The 20,955-nt window shown below is 36.3% G+C and overlaps 1 protein-coding gene across 1 annotated transcript in view; it reads left to right on the top strand.

Annotated features, from left to right (window-relative positions):
• Dcc (DCC netrin 1 receptor) overlaps nucleotides 1–20,955 on the top strand; it is a 1,066,901-nt gene that overhangs the window by 1,015,940 nt on the left and 30,006 nt on the right. The window contains exon 26 of the mRNA XM_027949033.2: nucleotides 15,163–15,324. Within this exon, the coding sequence (XP_027804834.2) occupies nucleotides 15,163–15,324 (162 nt within the window). The remainder of the gene's footprint in view (nucleotides 1–15,162; nucleotides 15,325–20,955) is intronic.

Genomic DNA, 20,955 nt, shown 5'->3' with positions numbered 1-20,955 from the left:
GCTCCCACTTCACTGATGATATTAGCATCCAGGGATCACTTTCTGTCCAATTACCTGTATGATCAATCTTGATAATTACCCTGTTCATGCAGATAATCCATCTGATAACCTGGACTGTTAGTTCCTTTATATTACCTGCAATGATATTGGCTCCAACCCACCTCAGTTCAGCAATTGCATGTCACACCAAACCAGTACAAAGTGCCAGTTTCTACCATCCTTCCATCACCTTCCGGTTAGTTTACTGATACTTATTTTATTGCCCAGTTACCAGCAATTCTTCAGTCCCTCTAGAACCTTTCATTCATTAGTCTTCTTCCCCCTACTCATCTCCCTGGTGCACTATTTCCCCCTCCAAACTCGACTCACTCTCTGTAGTCATTTGTTATCTCTGTCTGGTCTCCCTTGATCCTCCTTCGCCATCTTACTCACCTGGAAAAAGTATTCAACCCTGATTAAATTAGCAGCTCCACCACTGTTTACCCTGTGCACTAGAGAAAGACACACAACCTTTCTTCAGGGTATGTGTGACCACAGGTCCAGGGTCACCTCTCATCTATTTGGAAATGCCAGTGCGTTTATCTAGTGGCGGTTTGATTTCGTAAGATGAATGTTTTATATTTATTGTGACATTTCAGACTCAAAACCTCTCTCTCTTTTCATCACTCTTAGCTAGAAAAGAAGCATTCAGAAAAAAATGGTATTTTCATCTTTGCATCAAATCTTGTTGACGTGACTATGCTCCTGCCTGAGAGCCATCTTGCAGACCCTTCTTTCCCACTGAGGGGCTGTTGTGTAATTGTCCCTTACATTGCATGCCTCATTGGTTTCCCTCCTCACTGACCACTGCAGTGGGCAGAAGGCATGCAGACCAGACATTCTGACCCCTGTTTTAAAACACACCTATTTGATACCACTTCTCCCTTCCAACTAAAGTTTTGTTCCGCCCTTTTACTGAAAATTTTAAAAAGTTGTCTGTGGCTACTTTCTCCTCTTTCTAGTATTTTTATTAGTTGTGATCAGATTTGCACAGTCACTCTCCACTGAAACCAGGGTTGCCATGGTTATCACTGTCTCCACATTGTCCAATCAGAAGGTCGAGTCTCAATCTATCAGTCAAATTTGGAAGAGGTTCACACTTTTCCCCTGAAACCCGTTTTTCCTTGGCTTGCAATATACTAAATTTCTCCCATTTACTCTAGCCCTTTACTCTCTAGCTTCCTCTTCTCAGTATCCTTTATGTATTCCCCCTCTTCTTCCTGATCTCCAAAAGTCAGAGAGAGTACCTAGGGCTCAGGCCTCAGGCTTCCCCTGCCTACACATGTATCTTAGTTTATGCCATCTAGATGGACGGCCTTAATGCTATCTAAATGCGGATGGATTCCAAACTGTATCACTAGCCTCATCTCTTTCTAGGATCTTCATCAAGGTCCTTATCAGATATCAACTTCTCCAAATGGCTATCTATGGGTATGTGAGCTGTGCTTACTACAGCACTCTTCTTTTCCCATAATTTTCTCTGCCTTCCTCCAAACCTGTTCATTAGACCATTTTTCTCACTTCAAGAAACATGGTACCAAAAAAAAAAAATAAAATAAAATAAATAAATAAAATTAAAAAAAAGAAACATGGTACCACTGTTCACCCATTTACCCTGATCAGAAGCACTAGTTTCATTTTTCTTTATTTTGATTTTCTCACTCACCCCAATCCAATCTTCCACTAAATCCCATACATCCTGGTTACAAAATATGCCCCAAGTCTGACCACCCCTTTCCATTTTTCACCAAACTCCCAGTGTCTCTAACAGGTGACTAGACTACACGTATGATTCCTTTAGTTCCCACAGTCAGTTATCTATGCAGTGGCAGCTGTGTCCTGGACCAGGTTTCTCCTCTGTGACTTCCCATCACTGTAGAGCACTAATTTTGCCCTGTTCTACAAGGCCCCATGTGGTCTGTGCACTGTAGTATTCCTTGCTTTACCTCCAGACGCTCCCCTGTAATCCATCACAGGCGTTACCCCTCCTCTCTGTTCCTGGTATAACACATTCCAAGTCAGCGACTCTGCACTTGATGTTCTCTTCCCTTGAGATCTCTTCCCTCCTATCACCAGGTCTCTGTTTACTGCCATCCTCATAAGCAGATCTTCCCTGGATGCTGCCTAACTACGGAGCATCTCTGGCCCTCTCTTCCTTCTCTGTTCTGCTTCTTTTATTATTATTATCATTATTATTATTATTACTAATGCACAGCATCATCCTGTTTTCATTTTTATGCTTATTTATTTATTATTTGCTTCCCATATTTTAACATAATCTCTGTGAGGGTAGGCATTTTGCTGGTTTTGATCACTTTGTATCCTTAATACCCAGAACTGCACCTGGGACTTGATACTATGTACAAGTACAGTTTATTCAACTGAAGGAATGAATCCAGTTGTTAGATTTTAACTACCATGTGTCTGTCACGTCTGCCCTCTGCCCCAACACGTCTTTTCTCAATTTTGTGGCAATAAATACAAAAGCATTACGCATGCATGGCACTTGAATTGACTGCCAAGTGTTCAATGCATGGAGTCGGTACTGTCTATTATGCCTGATGTACTGATAAGGGAAATGCAGGTTGGGAGGGCAGGTGACTTGCTTTCATCCACATCTCTGGTCAGTGGTAAAGCCAGAATTCGGACTCAGAAGCCTGGCTACAGAGTCCTTCTCTCCATAATGATCCTCCCAACTGTGCCACTGCAGGAAGCCCTTGTCCTTTCCCCTTCATAACTCCCGCTGCCTGGAGAGGGGCTGCTGCACTTAGCTGACTCTTTTCTCCCCACGGACCACTTTCCTCTGTAACAGTTCTACCCGTGCCCATCTTCTCCAGCTGACTTCTCAAAACTCACTGTGCTTCCGAATCACTGCGGGGCCTTTCTTTCCCAAAAGAAACGGCCTCCTCTAGCAGATTCCCATAGCCCATTCATGTTTCTTTCACAGTGTCTTTTGAATCCCTGCCTCCCCTCCTGCTCCACTCATATTTTGTCCTCTTCTTTATGATCTCAGCCCTGGACTAGAAAGATAGCCTCATACCTAGTCTCCCTGTCTCTAGCATCTTCCAGATCCTATGTATCCTGTTTGACAGATTTCACCCTAAAACAAGGTAAGCATGGCAGTGTCCTCTATAAATTTTTCTGATGCCAAGAAGAAACAAAAACAAACAAATAAAAACTACACAGTATTCTGTATGTAAGATTAGCACCTAGTTTCTTATTGCAAGACCCTTGTGCCTACCGCAAGTGCTTTCCAAGCGAGACTCATTGCCAGTCTACAAATATACACAGCTCTTCACTAGTTTCTCCCTCTGGATTCTGGAATGACTTAATGGATAGCTCAACCTAACTTGTTTTTATATGTCTTTTAAAGACCAGGACAGATACTGATGCTCTTACAAATTCTTTTCTGATTAGTCCACCTAGAGATGATGGTTTCCCTTTTCATATTTGAATAGCAATGCTTTATACTGCCTTTATGGCATTTTTTAAATACATAATTCTACCTTACATGGTTAGGTATTTAAGTCCAAATTTTCTCTCCTCTAATGGGTTGTGAATTACTTCATGAGAGGGAGGTAATATATCTAATTCATCTTCATATTCACATATTGTATAGCATAGTGCCTAGCACAAAATCAGTGCTTGCTAAGTATCTGTCAGATGAATGAATGAATGAGTAAATGTATTTGAAGGATGTTTTCCTTGTGCTTGTAACATATCAGTGTTTCAAGGCCCTTTTCAAATGAGTTATAGATAGAATATCTTCCAACAAAATTTTCTGATATACTGAGAACAATTAAAATTGTTTTCATTAAACAGGAAAAAATAAACATCTTAAAAATAGAAAGAGATGGAATGAAATCAGACAAGTATCAAGACTTTTGATTATCAAAAGTCACTTGGTAAAGTCACTTTATCACTTGGTAGATTATTAACTTGCTCATTATTAATTAATTTTCATAATATTATCATGTGGTGAAATCATTCTGATTATACACTTGGGAAACACAAACTTGGACTACTTAAACAACTTGCTAAAGGATACCCTGAGTAGCCTCTAAACTTCTATGGTATACTGCTTTTTCAGAGATAAAGACTAATATAAGACTTATATTATTCACATCCTTTTATCTTCTTTACTGAGTATTTTTTTCAGAATTTTTTTTTGAAAGCAGGCAGCATCTCCAATTTACAAATTAACACTAAGGTTCTCAGAGTCTGAACCCGAACCCAGTGTCTTTCTGTCCTCTTGCCAGGCAGCCTCAAATTATCTCCTTGAGCTCTGAGTTTTTCTGTGTCTGAAATAATAAACTTCCCTTATTTTCAGCATCTTACTCTATATAAATGAGGCTCCTAAAATAGCCTGCAGTAGATTTTTCTTATTATTGTCATTATTTTTTTTTTAAAAAAACAGATAATTAATATTTTTATGTGGTTTTAAACTGTTACTTAATGTGTTAGTTAACTTTTCATTGCAGTGACCAAAACAAAACTGGCAAGAGCAATTTAGAGGAAGAAATGTTTATTTTGGCTCACTATTTCAAAGGTTTCATCTCTGGGTGGTCAACTCCACAGTGATAGGCCCAAGTTGGGCAGAACATCATGACAGAAGATCTAGGTGGAGGGAAGTTGCTCAGTTTGTGACAACCAGAAGACAGACAGGGCTTGAGGACAAGAACCAGGAATAATATAATCCCAACGGTACACCCCCAGTGAACTACTTCCTCTAGCCACGCGTTTACCACGCATTAATGGATTCAAATTATTAATCCATCAAGTGGATTAATTCACTGATTAGGTTATGGCTTTCACAATCTAATCATTTCACTTCTGAATAGTTCAATATTTTCTCGTTCATGAGCCTTTGGAAGAGACCTTATATTCAAACCATAACATATAGTTTTACAAAATGTTTTAAGTATGTGCTCTGATCTATCGTGAGATATATTCTACTCTTGGATAAATATATACTGTCTTCACATACATAGTCTTTTCACCAAAAGACATATTCTAGAAGATGCTCTATTTTCTATAGCATATCTTTGTTGACATGGATAGATACATTGTAGTTTATTTATATAATGGAATACCATGCATTCATAAAAATGAATATACTAAAAGGTTAAAATACAATATGGAGATTTTCTTTCAGAGATATTATGTAGCCAGACAGAAATTTAAGAGACCTATATGACTCAATTTACATAAAATTCAGAAACAAGCAAAATGAGCTATGTTATTAAAATTAGAAAGCGTCCTTACTCTTGATAGGGTTTGATTAATAACTGGAATAGACTATGGAGTAGCTTTTGATAATGTTCTGTTTCTTATTCTGGATGATGAATACTGGGCATTTCACTTTGGAAAAATCATTAAGCACTACCCTTGACATATTTCCAATTTTTCATATGCATATTATACTTTAATAAGAAATGAAGAGACAATAGAATATATTTTTTAATAATTTTGTCATGTTGAATTTTTCTTTGTTATATGCAATGTGTTGAAGAAACCATATGCAAAAAAAAATAAAATTACTTCAACATATAGCCATCATTGTTTTCTAAAATAAATTCTTAAACTTATGATAATTAATAAAAATTATTTCACAGATATTATGTAGCCATAATATCTATGATTCAATTTACATAAAGTTCAGAAACAAGCAAAATGAGCTATGCTATTAAAATTAGAAAGGATACTTACTCTTTATTTTATTTCTAAATAAATTCTTAAACTTATGATAAATAAAATAGTTTCTTTGCATCTAATCTGATTGCCAAGGCATTAGATACCATACAATGTTTAAGAAATATAGATATGTATCCTGGCAGAGCCATCAATTCATTCAGAATAGTAGATAAATTTACTAAGGGACCCAAACACAATCATTTAGATATACTAAGATCTCAACTATAATATGGAGTCATATGTAAACCAAAACCATAGCATTTTTTAAGATTTCTAGCCATATATAGAGAGATGTCTGCTATTCCATTTATGAATCATTATTTCTTAAGCTATCTGTATTTCTTTTTTATTAGTGCATTATAGTAATTTCTCCCTCTTTGTTGACATTTCTTACCATGCTCTATAAAATGTTATTTAGCAGATAAAATATAGCCTATCCAAAGCTATTTTTTTCCTTTTGTTTTTTAAATCCCACAAGGAAAATGTATTTATTTTCATGGGAGAGAAAAATCTACTTATTTGTCAAAGATTATATTTCATGGCTCACAATCATTGTTGCCATATGCTGTTTCCTGCCCGTGTGACACCACACAGCTAAGTGTCCAGATGCTTATGAGAAATGTCCCAGTGGACAGCACAGGCTGGATAGCACCTCAAACTATTGACTCCCCAGTCATAACATGGTGACCCCTGCCTATAAAATGGTAATGAAGGGTGACTATTTTTATAGTGTCCAAAGTATTATTTGAAATGCTCTTTCTTACAATAATGAAATTAATTACAAAATATCAAAGCATCAAGTCTTCTTTTTCCTGACCTTTTAAAGGGTTATAAGGGTCATATGCTGGCTTTTCCAGTGATCAGACTCTAAGACAGAGATGAGAAGACTGGGGACTTATTAGCAAATACTTCTAGAACAAGGCCTGGGAGGGAGAGGCATGTGGGATTGGGGTGAGGATGACATTCAATGGACGTGGTGTAATGGAGGCCTCTGCTAAGTTGTCCTTTAGAGTTGTCCCAAAGGAGGCGAGGCTGGAGCTGGCCTTCTGGACCCTGCCTTATGTACTCTTTGTTGGCCACTATCCTCAGACAGGTGACCTTGGGTGAGCAGCTTCCTCTGTTTGAGAGTAGTTTCTAGAAAGAGATTTAAATCATATTGTATTTCTAGAATTTTATGATACAGTGGACTGTGACCATTTGTGTGGCCTTTTATCACTCCTATAGATGCTAGAGCAGAGAAGGGACACAGGAGTTTATGAGGATGTAGGGGATGCAGGTCATCTGTAAGATCACCTCTGTATAAAACTCTAATAATTTAATGGAAGAGAGGTTTTTGGACAGAATCCTCTTGAATTTCAATTTTTTCCTCTTTCCCTAGAAATACTTGAGACAAAAAAAAAAAAAAAAACAGTGTAAAATCAGAAGTCTGCAGAAGGCAGTCTGAAGAATCCAATAAAGGGACAGGGGCAAAGGAAGTCAGGCAGTTTGGCTTTGTGATAGCTTTGGGCCAACTTACAGCTACGGGTTTGTAGATTCTCTAAAACATTTACTGTGAGAATTTTCTTCCCGTTAAAACCATCTACTTTAGTAACTGGGCTGCAGAAAACAAACAAGCAAGTTGCAGAAACTGTTTGGAGGTGAAATAAAGCTATATAAGTAAAAGTAGATTTTTTTTAAAAAAAATGAACTTCTGCTGGCCCAACGTACTACAGTTCTAGAAGGTCTGCTTCTGTGCAGATGGATACTGAGAGGCACTGGCCTGTGAGAAGATAATTCCAGGCTCTAAGATGTTTGATTTCAATTCAGAATCCTTGTTTGACCCTTGGATACAGGATATGAAAGACCAGTACCCGAAGAGGGGCCCAGCTCGATAGGTTTCTGGAACTAGGCATTCATTCCATCTCCCAGTAGTTCTGGTGGATTCACTTATCAAACCAAGAATGCTTTCTTTGGAGCAGTGGATGCAAATACGTGCAAACAGTGGCTCTAGCATTGTAACATCAACAGCATACAGATTTTCAACAGTTTGGAATGTGAAAGAAGGAGAAAGCAGCTGAGATTTCAAACTTCATTTAATTTGCATTAGAAACATCATTATTACCTAATAGATCATTCTAAATACTAGTTTGAGCATATCATTAAGATCAGATTTTAGTCTTTGACTCTTGAACAGCATGCTTCATTCTTCCTTTAGCATGATTGCCTTGAGAAACAGGACATCTGCAGCCCCACCATGATGTATGCATTGGGCTATACTTTGTAGAATGTAATGGCTTTATATAAGAATAAGCTTTAAAAGAGTTGTGAATAAATGAGAGCACAGACTTTGTTTCTTGGTAGTTTTATAAACAAATGAATTGTAAAAAAATATTGAGTCGAAAGTCTCTTGGATTGCTAAACCAGGTAGTTAGTAGGATTGTGTGGAAAGCCAAGAGATGGTTTTGGAGGTTAGGCATGAAGCTTAGGGGTGGAGCACTTGCCTAGCATCCATGAGGCCCTGGGTCAGACCTCCAGCACTGCAAAACAGACAACCAAACATGATCTGCCTTTTAAGCTCAAACAAGTGTCTGTAGGGAATACAGAATTATGCTTTCAGGGGAGATTTTATAAGGTAAAAGATGGCTTTTTTCTCAAAGATACAGGGGATCTAATCACGAGGGGATCTGGCAAAGAGTCAGTGAAAGTATCAAACCTCAGATGATGAAATGTAAAAAGAACACTGACTTCAATTTTAGAAAGATTTTCTAGAGCAAATGAAGTACAGATTTACGTCAGCAGTTCTTCTTCAACTCCTAATGTCTTGGAGATGTTGACAACAAAATATACTATTATTTATTCCAAGACCTTTCCCATCTAGGTCAAGGTTTTAGGGGGATCTGGGGCTACTTATAAATGATTAAGGCAAATGAGTTCACCAAGTCTTGGCAAAGTCACTGGTTTGCTTAGAAGGGAATAGTATTATGCCTGTAACTCATCTTCTGGGAATCCTATGGACCCACATAAGGGTTTTTCTTCCCTCCAGCCTCATCTTTGGTCTGATACTTAGGGTGTCAAAATTTATCCCCAGATAATCACAACTGTTCCATATTTTTTTTAACTTTGTAGCCCTATCTCAAAGACCTCAGCCAAGACGGCCACAAAAGGGGTAAAGGTAGAGGGATTTGGGAATCCTTAAATCTCCCTTATAATAGTGCATGACTTTGGATCTTACTACAGCTACATAGCCACCGTGAGACTGGCACTGAGCCAGTTAGCATCACATCATACTTCATCTTGTGATGTGTGTCTAAACCACATTAGAAGCGGGCCGGGTAGACTTGACAGATGAAGGACTAATAGATGACAAAACAAGAATTTCAACCCAGATTTTATGTCATGATCACTATTCTAGTTCTTCTCCTCCCCTGTGGGAAGAACCTCACTTTCCAGTCTCAAAAATCTTATAATTCCAACAAGTTCAAATTTTATTTCAAAGTGATTTATTTGCCTCTGTCTTAATATATTGCACTTCTTTTTCTCAAATGTTTTTAAAAAAACATTTCCAACTAGATAGTATTCAATACACTCTTGGTTAGACATGCTGGAGCCATGCAGATTAGTAATAAGAGTCACTTGAATCAAAGTGTGAAATATGATATATCAAGAACTATGTAATGTTTTGAACAACCAACAATAAAAATTTAAAAAAAGAGTCAATGTGTATGGGGTTCTAACTCCTGACTACACACTTGCCCACTGAACTATGGATGAGCTCTTTGATCCTCATTCATGACTGAATCATAAAGTTAGTTCTCAGAATCCCAGAGGCTGGGAAGCCTAAGGCAGGAGGATCCTGAGTTCAAGGCCAGCCTCAGCAACTTAGCAAGGCTCTCAGTAATTCAGTGAGACCCTGTCTCTAAATAAAATAAAAAATAGGGCTGGATATGTGGTTTAGTTGAGTACCCCTGAGTTCAATCCCCCGCCCCATACAAAAATAAATAAATAAATAAATAAAATTGGTGCTTGGGTCCTCTCCATTTTATAGATTAGGAAACTGAGAAATAGCTTGAGTAATTTACTCAAGTCAATGTATAGTTATCTATTATTACATAACAAATCACCCCTGTAAGGTAGCAATATAAAACAACTTTCATTTACTTCCCTAACAGCTTGGTCAGGAACCCAGGTATAATTCAGGAACCCAGGTAGTTCTGAGTCAGATTCCTTGCTGGCTCTTGGTCATGGGCCTCAGTTCTTTACCACTTGGGCCTCCTCCTGATTCTCCCAGTATTTCCTGAAGATGTGACATCAGCCTTCTTCCAGAATGTGATCTGAAAGGTGGGTAGTAAGAGAGAGCAAGTCATCTTTTCTAACCCAATTGTGGAAGTGATCACCATCCCTCCTGCAATATTCTATGAGCGACCAGGTCACACTGTAAAATGTGCAGAGGAATCCCACAGGAAAGCAGATGTCCTTGGGACCTGCCTTGATACTGCCAGTGACACTTACTCAGGAGCAGGTGGCAGAATAAAGTAACATACCCAGGCAGTTTGACTTGAGCACTTAGGTTTTTTCTCACCACGTGAAAGATAACTACAGAGGGTGTATGTATTAATCTTAGTACTTTCCCAAAAGAGGCCCTACATCAAGTTTGTGGATACTGTTGAGTATTATTCTGTGAGACTTGCTAGTCAAAGAACACCTGAAAATATGGAAGGGATGTGAATATATTTCAAGGGCAATCAATACTAAATTTCCAAATGTCTCAACTTATATATAGGTAGTTGCAGAAAAGATAGGGTAAAGAGAAGCCGACAGAGAAATCATTTCACTTCAACTCTTCTCTTCAACATAATTATCTTTATCATTATATTTGTTCCCCTTCCTCCTCCACAAACCTCTCAATTCTGTCAAGTACCACACTGAGAAACATCTAGGAAAAATTTTAGTTCTTAAAATTTGTAACATTAAAAATGTCTTCACTTTAGATTTCCTGTAGGTCACATGTAGTACTAACATTTTAAAGATTGTTGTAAAAGTTCTCAAATACCACAGTGCCCGGCTCAGGGAGCTAAATAAATTGGTGAGGGAATTTCTACTTGAAAAATCTTTTTGCATCAGTGTCAGATATAAATTCAATTGTCAGCAAACTGTGTCAGAAGAGATTTCTTGTCATGTCTGGCCACAGAGCAGAGATTTATTGAAAATGCTTGATGATATCGCTCTCCAAGCTATTTTACATAAACATAACAGCCCAGTGAATGCTTTCAATGGTAGTGTTTGTGTTTGTGTGTGTGCGTGTGCGTGCCTGCACGCATGTGCGTGTGTGTGTGTGTGTGTGTGTGTGTGTATTTCTGGTTCTCTAAACTGATATCTCAGGGGAAAATGACAAAAGATACTTTAATTAATAGTACTGTATTCAACTTTTTTTAGGATGATTATTTTTTTCAACAACTATTATTCTATAGAAATGTGGACTTTAACACTCCTGCAGAAATGAATTATAATTCAGAATACCTCAAAAGCAAGGGCTATTCCACTCCATGTCAGGAAATAAAATAATGAGAGTTTTTGAGATACACAAACACAATAGATTATTCTTTTTCAAAGAACTTCTATTATTTGCAAACCCTTTTATGCCCAGGTCAGCAGCCAAAATGTGAAACTATTGAAAAGTGAAATTTCTTTCTTCAGTAATGAAAGAGTTGGAACTGGAGTATAAGTTTAGTCTCTTGGGTTCTCTCCATTCTCTAACTTGCAGATTCTGTGGCTTGCCAAATCCTTTTTATGTTTTTCCATCCAAATTTATTTGGCTTCATACTAGAAGATACTGATAAAAACCTTTTTCTAAACCTAGTATAACACATTGGTTCAAAATATTATTGTTTTATTATAGCAATATAATAATATTGATAATGAAATGAAACTTTTTGTAAATAGTCTGAAACATTGGCTTTTAATATTATTACTTATACTATAATAATACAATGATATTAAGAAAGAAATATGCATAACCTGTCGGTCAGTCACCATCTCTATCTAAAGGTGATGATCATTGCCACATGTATGTTATGAGTAGAAACCATCAATAAGGTTATGCCTCGCAACTTGACCATCAACCCTCATGGCTATTCATGATCTTGTTTGATCAGTAAGATGAGTGAAATGATGAAATTAAATGCCTCAGAGTTTGGAAATTTGGGTTTTATAAACATAGATTTTTATACTCTTATTTTATTTATAAATGTGTTCAAGTCTATTATTATTATTATTATAACTATAATGACTATATACCTTGGAACACTAACTAATATATCAAACCACTTAAAAACTCCAGTGGGTTAAAAAGTCAGATTTCCAGATGTGACTCCTGTTAGCTGATAATCCCTTCTGTTAGCTCACTTGAAAAATGAAGTATTTCTAGCAGTGTATCATGAGACATGAACTCAACCAAATTAAAACCTCTTTATTGAAGGAACTGAAAATCCTTTGGGCTGGTATATGACTTTAGTCTCTTGATTCCTTTTAAAGTTTCCTTGCCATTTAAAAATTTCCCTTTTCTGGAGCCATGCATGTGTATGTGTGTTCATAATTTACTCTTTATACAATGTCTTTATTGAGGCATTGTGTTCTGTGTCATTTATTTTCAAGTTTCCACTTAAGCCTGTCCTAAACTAATTTAGAAAACCTAAACCTTCCCAATTTAACATTTAATATATTTTGCTTTAAGTTGTTTCTGAGAGGTGAAATTTTTCTGATATACCACTCTTTTAATAAATTGAAAAAAAACCCAAAATATGATAGTAATTGGATATTCATTATCACGCCTTTAGTAATCACATGAGGAAGCTTTTCTTTAAAAGAGAAAGGTTCATATCACTCATTTTTCTCCTTGAACTATTATCCACACTTGACTCTCCTCATAAATTAATATACAAACATGATCCATTTTTATGATTGAGTACCTAATATCGATCATCTATCTTCTTTGCAGCATGAAATTTTTATGAACTGAAATTTTATGTTTTTATTTCCAGTGACCATGTCTTTTCTATTTTCTTATTTTTTTATGGTTTGAGTTAACATTACAAGTAGTATTTCTGTACTGTTGTATATAATGTAAAATTTTATTGGACTTTCATCATTTAATGACATGAAAGGGTCTTTTTGTACATTAATTGTATATATTCATGTATAGATACAACTTATTGCATAAATTCTACTTCAATATTTTTATTGATCTAAAACTGAAGAACTTTGTTTGCATATATGTATGGGTAAATATTCTAACAATGAGATTTTTTTACTGCAATGATTTTGACACCTAAATTGCATGACAAAAACCTTCTTTGAACTCTCACTCAGAATCATTGATATTAATCTTTCAACTCACAGCTAGATGAGGACCTCCTTAAATTATGCTGAAAGTATAAGTTATAGATTAAATCACTGAGAAATAATGTGGTATTCATTCAGGTTTGCACATTCTCATTTTCTAGGAGGTACAGCCACATAAAGCTGTGCCTAGACTTACCAAGTAATTATAACATAAAACTGCAGGCTTCTATAATATATGGAGACAGTATTAGGAAAAATGGAATATAAGTTGTAATGTACCTTTACTAAGGCAACATTTAGTAAAATGTTTCCATCTTATTAAATGATTTATGTATTTTTAATCAATTTATGGAAAATACCCTTAATTTGATCTATGCTGTAAATTCACTTCTCATTTTCATGCCATTCAATCAAAACTCTTTATCTGAAAAAAGCTAACTTTCGTTTTCCAATTCAAATAGGTATGTTCATATGCATTTCAAGAAATATTATACATACACTGGAAAATAAATTCTGGAATACCTTTTTTTTAATTCTTCTTGTTTGTTTTGTTTTATTGTTCCACATCATTATTGGTGCATTCTAGTTGTACACAGTGGTGGGATTTGTTGTTCTGTATTCATACGTGCACAAAACATAACAATGTAATTCTGCCAGTATCGCTCCCCAGCCCTTCCCTCCATCGCCCCCCACCTCCCATACCTTGGTGCCTTTCATCTACTGATCTCCCTTTGATTTCCATGAGATCTTCCTCCACGTTTCTTTTACTTTTTCCTCTCTAGCTTCCAAATATGAGAGAAAACGTAGGTCTCTTCACCTTCCAAGTTCAATTTATTTCACTGAATGCAAAGGTCCCTAGTTCTATCCATATTCCTGCAAATGACATAAGCCATTTTTTAAAGCTAGTTTACTATAAGCAGCCCTTTCAGTTTAAAGTGTTGTATTCTTAATATAATTAATCTGCATGTTTAAGTTATAAAATGTAAAAAAAAATCAATGTGTTGTTCCTCACTGATTTACAATAGCGTAAGGTAATTTGTATCTATGATTATGAAGCTATTTTTAAAATCAGATATATGACTTATAGGAAAAAAGGTTTCCTTTAGCAAATTGGCTTGTATGTACATTCCAAAGTCCAATGATTAGCATTAGAATATAGCTAAATAAAAATCATATATTTAAGAAAGTAACTTTATTAATTTCCTAGGAACATACAACAAAAACCTGTTATTGCAGTAGCTTGCTTAACTTTAATGGAGATAATGTAATGATCGGTTTTTGTTTCTTTGTTTCTTTATTTTCTAATGACACACATGGAATACTACACATTTTATAAAATGAATTCAAATAAAAATTAACTATAGTTTGAATAAATATTTCATACCTATATAATTGAATAGCTACTGAATAATGGAACTGAAAAAAACTGACTAAATCTAGAAGATATATAGATAAGTTTTTAATCTGTGGATTTCAACCAACATAACTAAAAGATGTTGATATTCCTGGAAAACATTTAGCTGCTTTTAAAATAATATTACTCCCCTGCACTGATTTGGCCATTTGAATAGTTTTCTATTTACAGATAAATCCCAGGTATGAATATTGAGAATATACCTTGCTTTCATCTTTCCAGACTGTCTCTTGGGGGCAGTATGTTTATTTATGGAATAATAGAAAGTTCTCAGCCCTTCCTCAGCTCTACATAGTACATTCAATCTGTGAACAACTTAACACTTCTAATTCCATGTTTTGTGCTTGAAGAAAGAAGAAGGCAAAATAATAATAATAATAATAATAATAATAATAATAATAATAATAATAATAAAAACTTTGAGATGGCTCTACAGTCTCTTGATTAATCATTTCTCTGAACATGGAAAGTTTAGAACTCCAGGATAATGCTCCAGAGTAAGATGCTTCAGAAGTGAGCTATCATCTCTAACATAAGAAGGGGTTTGTGGGGGAAGAGGTAAGTAATGAACCACCAAGAAGTTACAGAGAGTGTTGCATATGGATTTGAGGATCTTAAAATTCAGCCATTTCCCTTTATGCTCACTAGGTGGATATGCAGGTATTAAAAGAAATAAAATGAATATCTTTGTTTTGCAGCTGTCGTGAGTGCCATCCCTGTGCCAACCCTAGAAAGTGCCCAGTACCCAGGAATCCTCCCATCTCCCACGTGTGGATACCCCCACCCACAGTTCACTCTCCGGCCTGTTCCGTTCCCAACGCTGTCGGTGGACCGAGGTTTTGGAGCGGGAAGAAGTCAGTGTAATGCATTTTCCTTTCTTTATAATAAAAAAAATGAATACTAGCAAGATAACTTGTGAAACGTGGAACATTCTGACCTTCCTGTGCCTTGGAAAGATAGATTTTCCTATGATCTTATTGCTAGAATTTTCCTTTCCAACAGGCTGTCCTTTGGGTCAGAACAACACATTGGGTCACGTGCTTTTAGGAGTTCTTCTACAGCCCACTATACTGATGTTCTGGGGCACGAGGGCCAACAAAGGCCAAGTATTTTCATAACACAATGATGTAGTGAGTCCTTTAAATTAGTATGTACTATTAAGTAAGTGGTTCATAATCAAGTCATATCTTACAATGTATTCTGATTTAGTATCTGTTGGTCAAATTGAAATATGTCTCAGTTGACTCCCAATGAATCAATACTTGTTGAATGCTTTGGCATTCTTTACTCATTTAAGCAATACATTCTCAGCTTTTAATATTGGAGACGAAAGAGTTTTGGAGTAGTATTTCATATTCCTGAAGGAGGGCAGAGGCAGGAATAGAGGAAGATTTTTTAGCTGTTATATACACCCTAGTGATTTCTTCTGTGCCATTTGACATATTTTCCCCCATGAGCACAGCATTTTAAAATCGATTTTATGACTTTCATCTCTTAGTTAAGAACAGGTGACTCAGCAGCTTATGTGGGAGAGGATGTTTTGTAATAGATATGATAGTAACAGCAATAAAATGTATTTGTGAGGTAAGCTATATTTTTTCCAACCCAATAGGGGCAGCTATAAGAAATCATAAATCGTCTAGATGTAGCAAGGTTAGAATTAAAAGGCATCAAAAATCTGCCAAGGGAGAATGAGATTCATTTTCTCTTTTCTCATTGCACATCATACCTGCAGAATAGAGTTGTGTGTAAAAGCTCGAGGGAAAAGAGCCCCCCATGCTATAGTGAGTAAAATTAAATGAGAAACATGTGGAAGTCTAACAGTACATAATTTCCAAATCCCAAAGACAACTAAAGGTGTGTTTTTAGTAAAAAAAAAAAAAAAAATCAGACCACATAAGGTCCTATGTCATGTATCAAGAGAATTTTTTAGTTTTAGTTAGTCTCCTCATGGGATCATTGTTTAGTATTTTCTTTGAATTTTCTTCCACATTCTGTGACTTTAAAGACATATCAAAAGAAAAATGGGTAGGATAGCCTTTCTCTTGTCCCTTGGACATGACAACTACAAGCTAAAGTTCACTACTTTTTGCATTGGTAATTGTGTTAGTCGGATTTCCAATGCTGTGACCAAAATGCCTCTCATAAACAATTTAAAGGAGGAAAGATTCATATTGGCCCAGGGTAGCAGAGGTTCCAATCTGCTGGCTTCGTTGCTCAGGACCTGAGATGAGGCAGAACATCATGGAGAAAGGGTGTGCAGAGGGACGCTTCCTAGTTCATGGCAACCAGGAAGCAGAGGGCGAAGTAGGTCCCTGGGAGCTTTCCAAGACATGCCCTCAGTGACCTTCTTCCCCCAACCATGCCCCTGCCTACAGTTTCCACCACCTCCCAGGAGTTCATTCAGCTATCAGTGGATTAATCCACTCGTGGGGTCAGAGCCCTCTTCATCCAATCCCTTCCCAAAAGCCCCACCTCTGAACTTGGCTGCACTGGGGACTAACCCTTCAACATATCAGTCTAGGGGACTCATGTACAAACCATAACGGTGATTAATTTTGTCCATGATATATTCCTCACTGCTCTTCCCTTTCCAAGATTTCCTCCTGGAAATTTTCCTACCGAGGTCTATAGCCCATCTACTTCTTCATTTTTTTTGTCTGAGTTGGTGTAACTTATAAAACTGTAAGTTAAAGTTCAACAAAAAAGAAATGGGCTAGTAAAAACTTTTGAGTTTTGTCCGTGGTTAAAAGATATTTATTTGCATGTATTTTTCTAGTCAGTGATTTGGGTAGTGGGAAGGCTACATATCCAGGGATTACCTGGGAAATCTTTCTATCTTCTGCTCAGTTTTCCTATGAACCTAAATCACCTCTAAAACTGAAGTATGCTAGAAGTTAATTAGTTAAAATATTTTGTCTCTGTTATAGACTTTTTCATTTTGATAATTGCTTTACAAGTAAGGATTGTTAAATAAAGATAATTGTTTAACTATTATAAAATAATATAAATATAAAAATAAACATATATAAGTTAGAAAAATAAAATAGTCTAAACAAAGTGTTGATAATTTTTTTGAACTTCATCTAAAATCACAGGACAATGGACATTACACTCCTGACCAAGATTTCTAAAGAATATATTCAGTCATTCATCAAGTATCTTTTGAACAAAATATGTGCAATGCCAGAGAAACAGGATTTAATATATGTCAAGTGATTGCTTAGAAAAGAAAAAAGAAAGAAAGAATAAGTACCTTCTTTTCTAGGAAAGGAAATATTTTCTAAATCAATGTCAGTAACAGTTAACTTCCAGCCACTCAGTATTGGTTTCTAAATGCATTGGAGAACACTAAGCATCTCTGTTCTCTTTGAAGCAGAAAACATTTCATGACTCTGGGCAGAAGCGTCTTATTAGTCACCTTGAGAAACAGAGAAAGGCACACGTAGAAAAAGAAAAAGATGGCTTTGCAAAGTGTAGAGACACTACTTCCTCCAAAGTTACCTGAAAGACTAAGCTTAGAGTTTGGTAAGAGATGAATCACTAAAGCCCTGATCCCAAAACTTGCGGCTTTCTGAAATCACAGATAAAGTTGATTTTCTCTCCAAATGTAAGGAAATATATAGCAAGTACATGTGCATTGCACACTTCTGCTGACCCATCCACAGAGATTCATACAGTTGTGATAGATAAATATTTTTTTCTCCCTTCTAAGAAACCTTCACTTCGAATCTAAGCCTCAATAAGGCAAATGAGCTGTCCCTAGGGAACAGGGAGCAGCACTGTTCTTTAAGAACCTATAAAATACATAATAGTCATGGGGTTCCATTTGTGCCAGTCATTACAGAACTGGTAACCCCATTTTTCTCATCTTTGAATCAAGTTGCAATACTAAAGTTTAAGTGACTTCCACTCTTCTCTCAAGTTCTCTTAGAGGGCTCGCCAATTTTATCCATTGCTATTTTTTTATGAGCTCTGCTTCTCTACCAAATTGCAAGTCAACTAATAAACAGAATTTGATCTAGAAAAAAATTAGGAATGCAATGGGGTTCATGGGTAATTCTCTAGGGTGTTCTAAAATCTACTCTATAAGTAACTGGGATCACTCAGGAATATTACATGATCCTGTTCTGAGATTCAAGAGTGAATTGAGATCCTAGAGGTAGTCATAACTTAGAGTCTTTGCAGAGAGTTATTAGTATGCTGTGTTTCTATCAAATACTGCAAATTTTAGACAGAAGAAAAACCCTCATTTCCATTTTTGCAACATTTTTGCCAGTTATTCTGCAGCAATTATTTATGTGTTGACATTAATTATTATAAAGTGCCTTGAGATTTGACTCTGCTATGTAATTGTATGCTATTTGTACAGTGAATTCCTACTATTTCATCATTTGAAAATGAGTGCCTTGCCAGCACCTATTTCATTCTCACTCTATACTCTGAATTTGCAGGGAAGCTGTACTTTGTGGGCAAAAGAAGCTTTCCTTTGCTTTCAGAGCTGTAAGCACAGCTAAATGCCATGTCACAGAGCCAATTTGTCTCATGTCGGTGTCCTGGAGCTGATGCTTAAACTGGCCAAATGGTCACATTTGAAATGAAAGCATTTCTATGGCAGAGCAGTTGCTATTGTGTTTGTTTTAGGGTTTTTACTGCTTTAATTGTCAGCCAGTTTTGAAAAGCATTTATTTTGCTCCACTTCAAATATAAGAATTATGAATAATCTTTGGAAACCCTTATCCATTGTATATTTTGAACAAAACAAAATAGTCTCTTCTAGATTGGCAATGTATTCAGTCCCCAGAATGTTCCCTCCCATTCTACCCAGGGCTTTAGGCACTTTTCTTTTATAGATTTCACCTGTGAGTTGATACATCTACATTAAAGTCCACATCATGGTTATCCCAGTGGGGAAGCATCATGATCAGCCGAAAACCTGAGGATGCAGGTCTGCGCATGCAGAGAACTTTTGGTTTTAGAGCCACTGATGAAGAGCAATACCATGAAAGAGTAGGATTGCAAGTGCCCCAAATAATTTTAGTGATACTGTCAAAATGCATATGTTCACATGACATATTAAGTATTTTATTAAAGTAGAAGACTCAATGACAGAGGACTAAAAAAATATGCATGTACATTTCTTTAAACTTACAATTAAATAACATTTTTTTTTTCTCTACTATCCCCCCTCCCCTCCCCTCCCATCTTCTCCCTCTACCCCATCTACTGTAATTCATTTCTCTACTTGTTTATTTTCCCATTCCCCTCACAACCTCTTATATGTAATTTTGTATAACAATGAGGGTCTCCCTCCATTACCATGCAATTTCCCTTTTCTCTCCCTTTCCATCCCACCTCATCTATCTGTTTAATGTTAATCTTTTCTTCCTGCTCTTCCTCCCTGCTCTGTTCTTAGTTGCTCTCATTATATCAAAGAAGACATTTGGTATTTGTTTTTTAGGGATTGGCTGGCTTCACTAAGCATAATCTGCTCTAGTGCCATCCATTTCCCTGCAAATTCTATGATTTTGTCATTTTTTAGAGCTGCGTAATACTCCATGGTGTATAAATGCCACATTTTTTTTATCCATTCATCTATTGAAGGGCATCTGGGTTGGTTCCACAGTCTAGCAATTGTGAATTGTGCTGCTATGAACATCGATGTAGCAGTATCCCTGTAGTACGCTCTTTTAAGGTCTTCGGGGAAAAGTCCAACATTTTAATATGGATCTCTTTCATTTTGAAAGTGTAGAATAAATAGAAAAGGAAAATATGAAGGAAACAAGCAAGCAAGAAATATATTATTGTTTCTTTAATACAAAAGAATTTCTGAAATACAATGTGGCTTAATTGCAATTCCTCTTCAATACAAAGAATCACCTAAAGCAGATTTCTAAAGAAAATTGTGAAATTTCTTACCCTGGACAGATATTCTTAATTTGATCATAGGGACCCTTTAAGAAGAATCAGATAGCTGGGGACAAAAAGGGATCGGAGAATGGCAGCCTCAAGAACCGTATATGTGAGGCTCACAATTCACGAAGGATAAGAGACCTTCAGTTAAGTAGAAGCCAAAGCATTTTAAGTTCCCCCAAATTTTCGCTGTGAGATTATAAACTTCTTGTAATAAATAATTTTTTCCATCCCAAGGATTATCTCCAGAGCCCTTCCTGAGACAAGCTATTTTTCCCTCCTAAGCAATTACTTCCATCTAACAGTTTATGACTATCCTTTGGGACCTGAAGCATGAATGAAGTGCAAATAAAGAGACCCACATCAAAGTGGACCTTCTTAAGAGGACAAGAATGAGTGCAGTCCTCAGCCACCATTCTCAGGCCAGTGACACAAAGATGCCCATGATGGGAATTAGCTCAATAATCAAGTCTTTATTTGGATAATTGGTTACTCATCATTCTCTCATTTAGAGGAAATGTGAGTCCATAGTAAAACCTATATAGAATTTGTCTCTAAACCTATGCTTTCAATTATCT

Source organism: Marmota flaviventris, chromosome 16 (genome assembly GCF_047511675.1).
Source record: "Marmota flaviventris isolate mMarFla1 chromosome 16, mMarFla1.hap1, whole genome shotgun sequence".
In the NCBI taxonomy this organism is placed as follows: Eukaryota; Metazoa; Chordata; class Mammalia; order Rodentia; family Sciuridae; genus Marmota; species Marmota flaviventris.
Note: the sequence above shows the minus strand (reverse complement) of the source record. Positions and strands in the feature narration are given on the sequence as shown.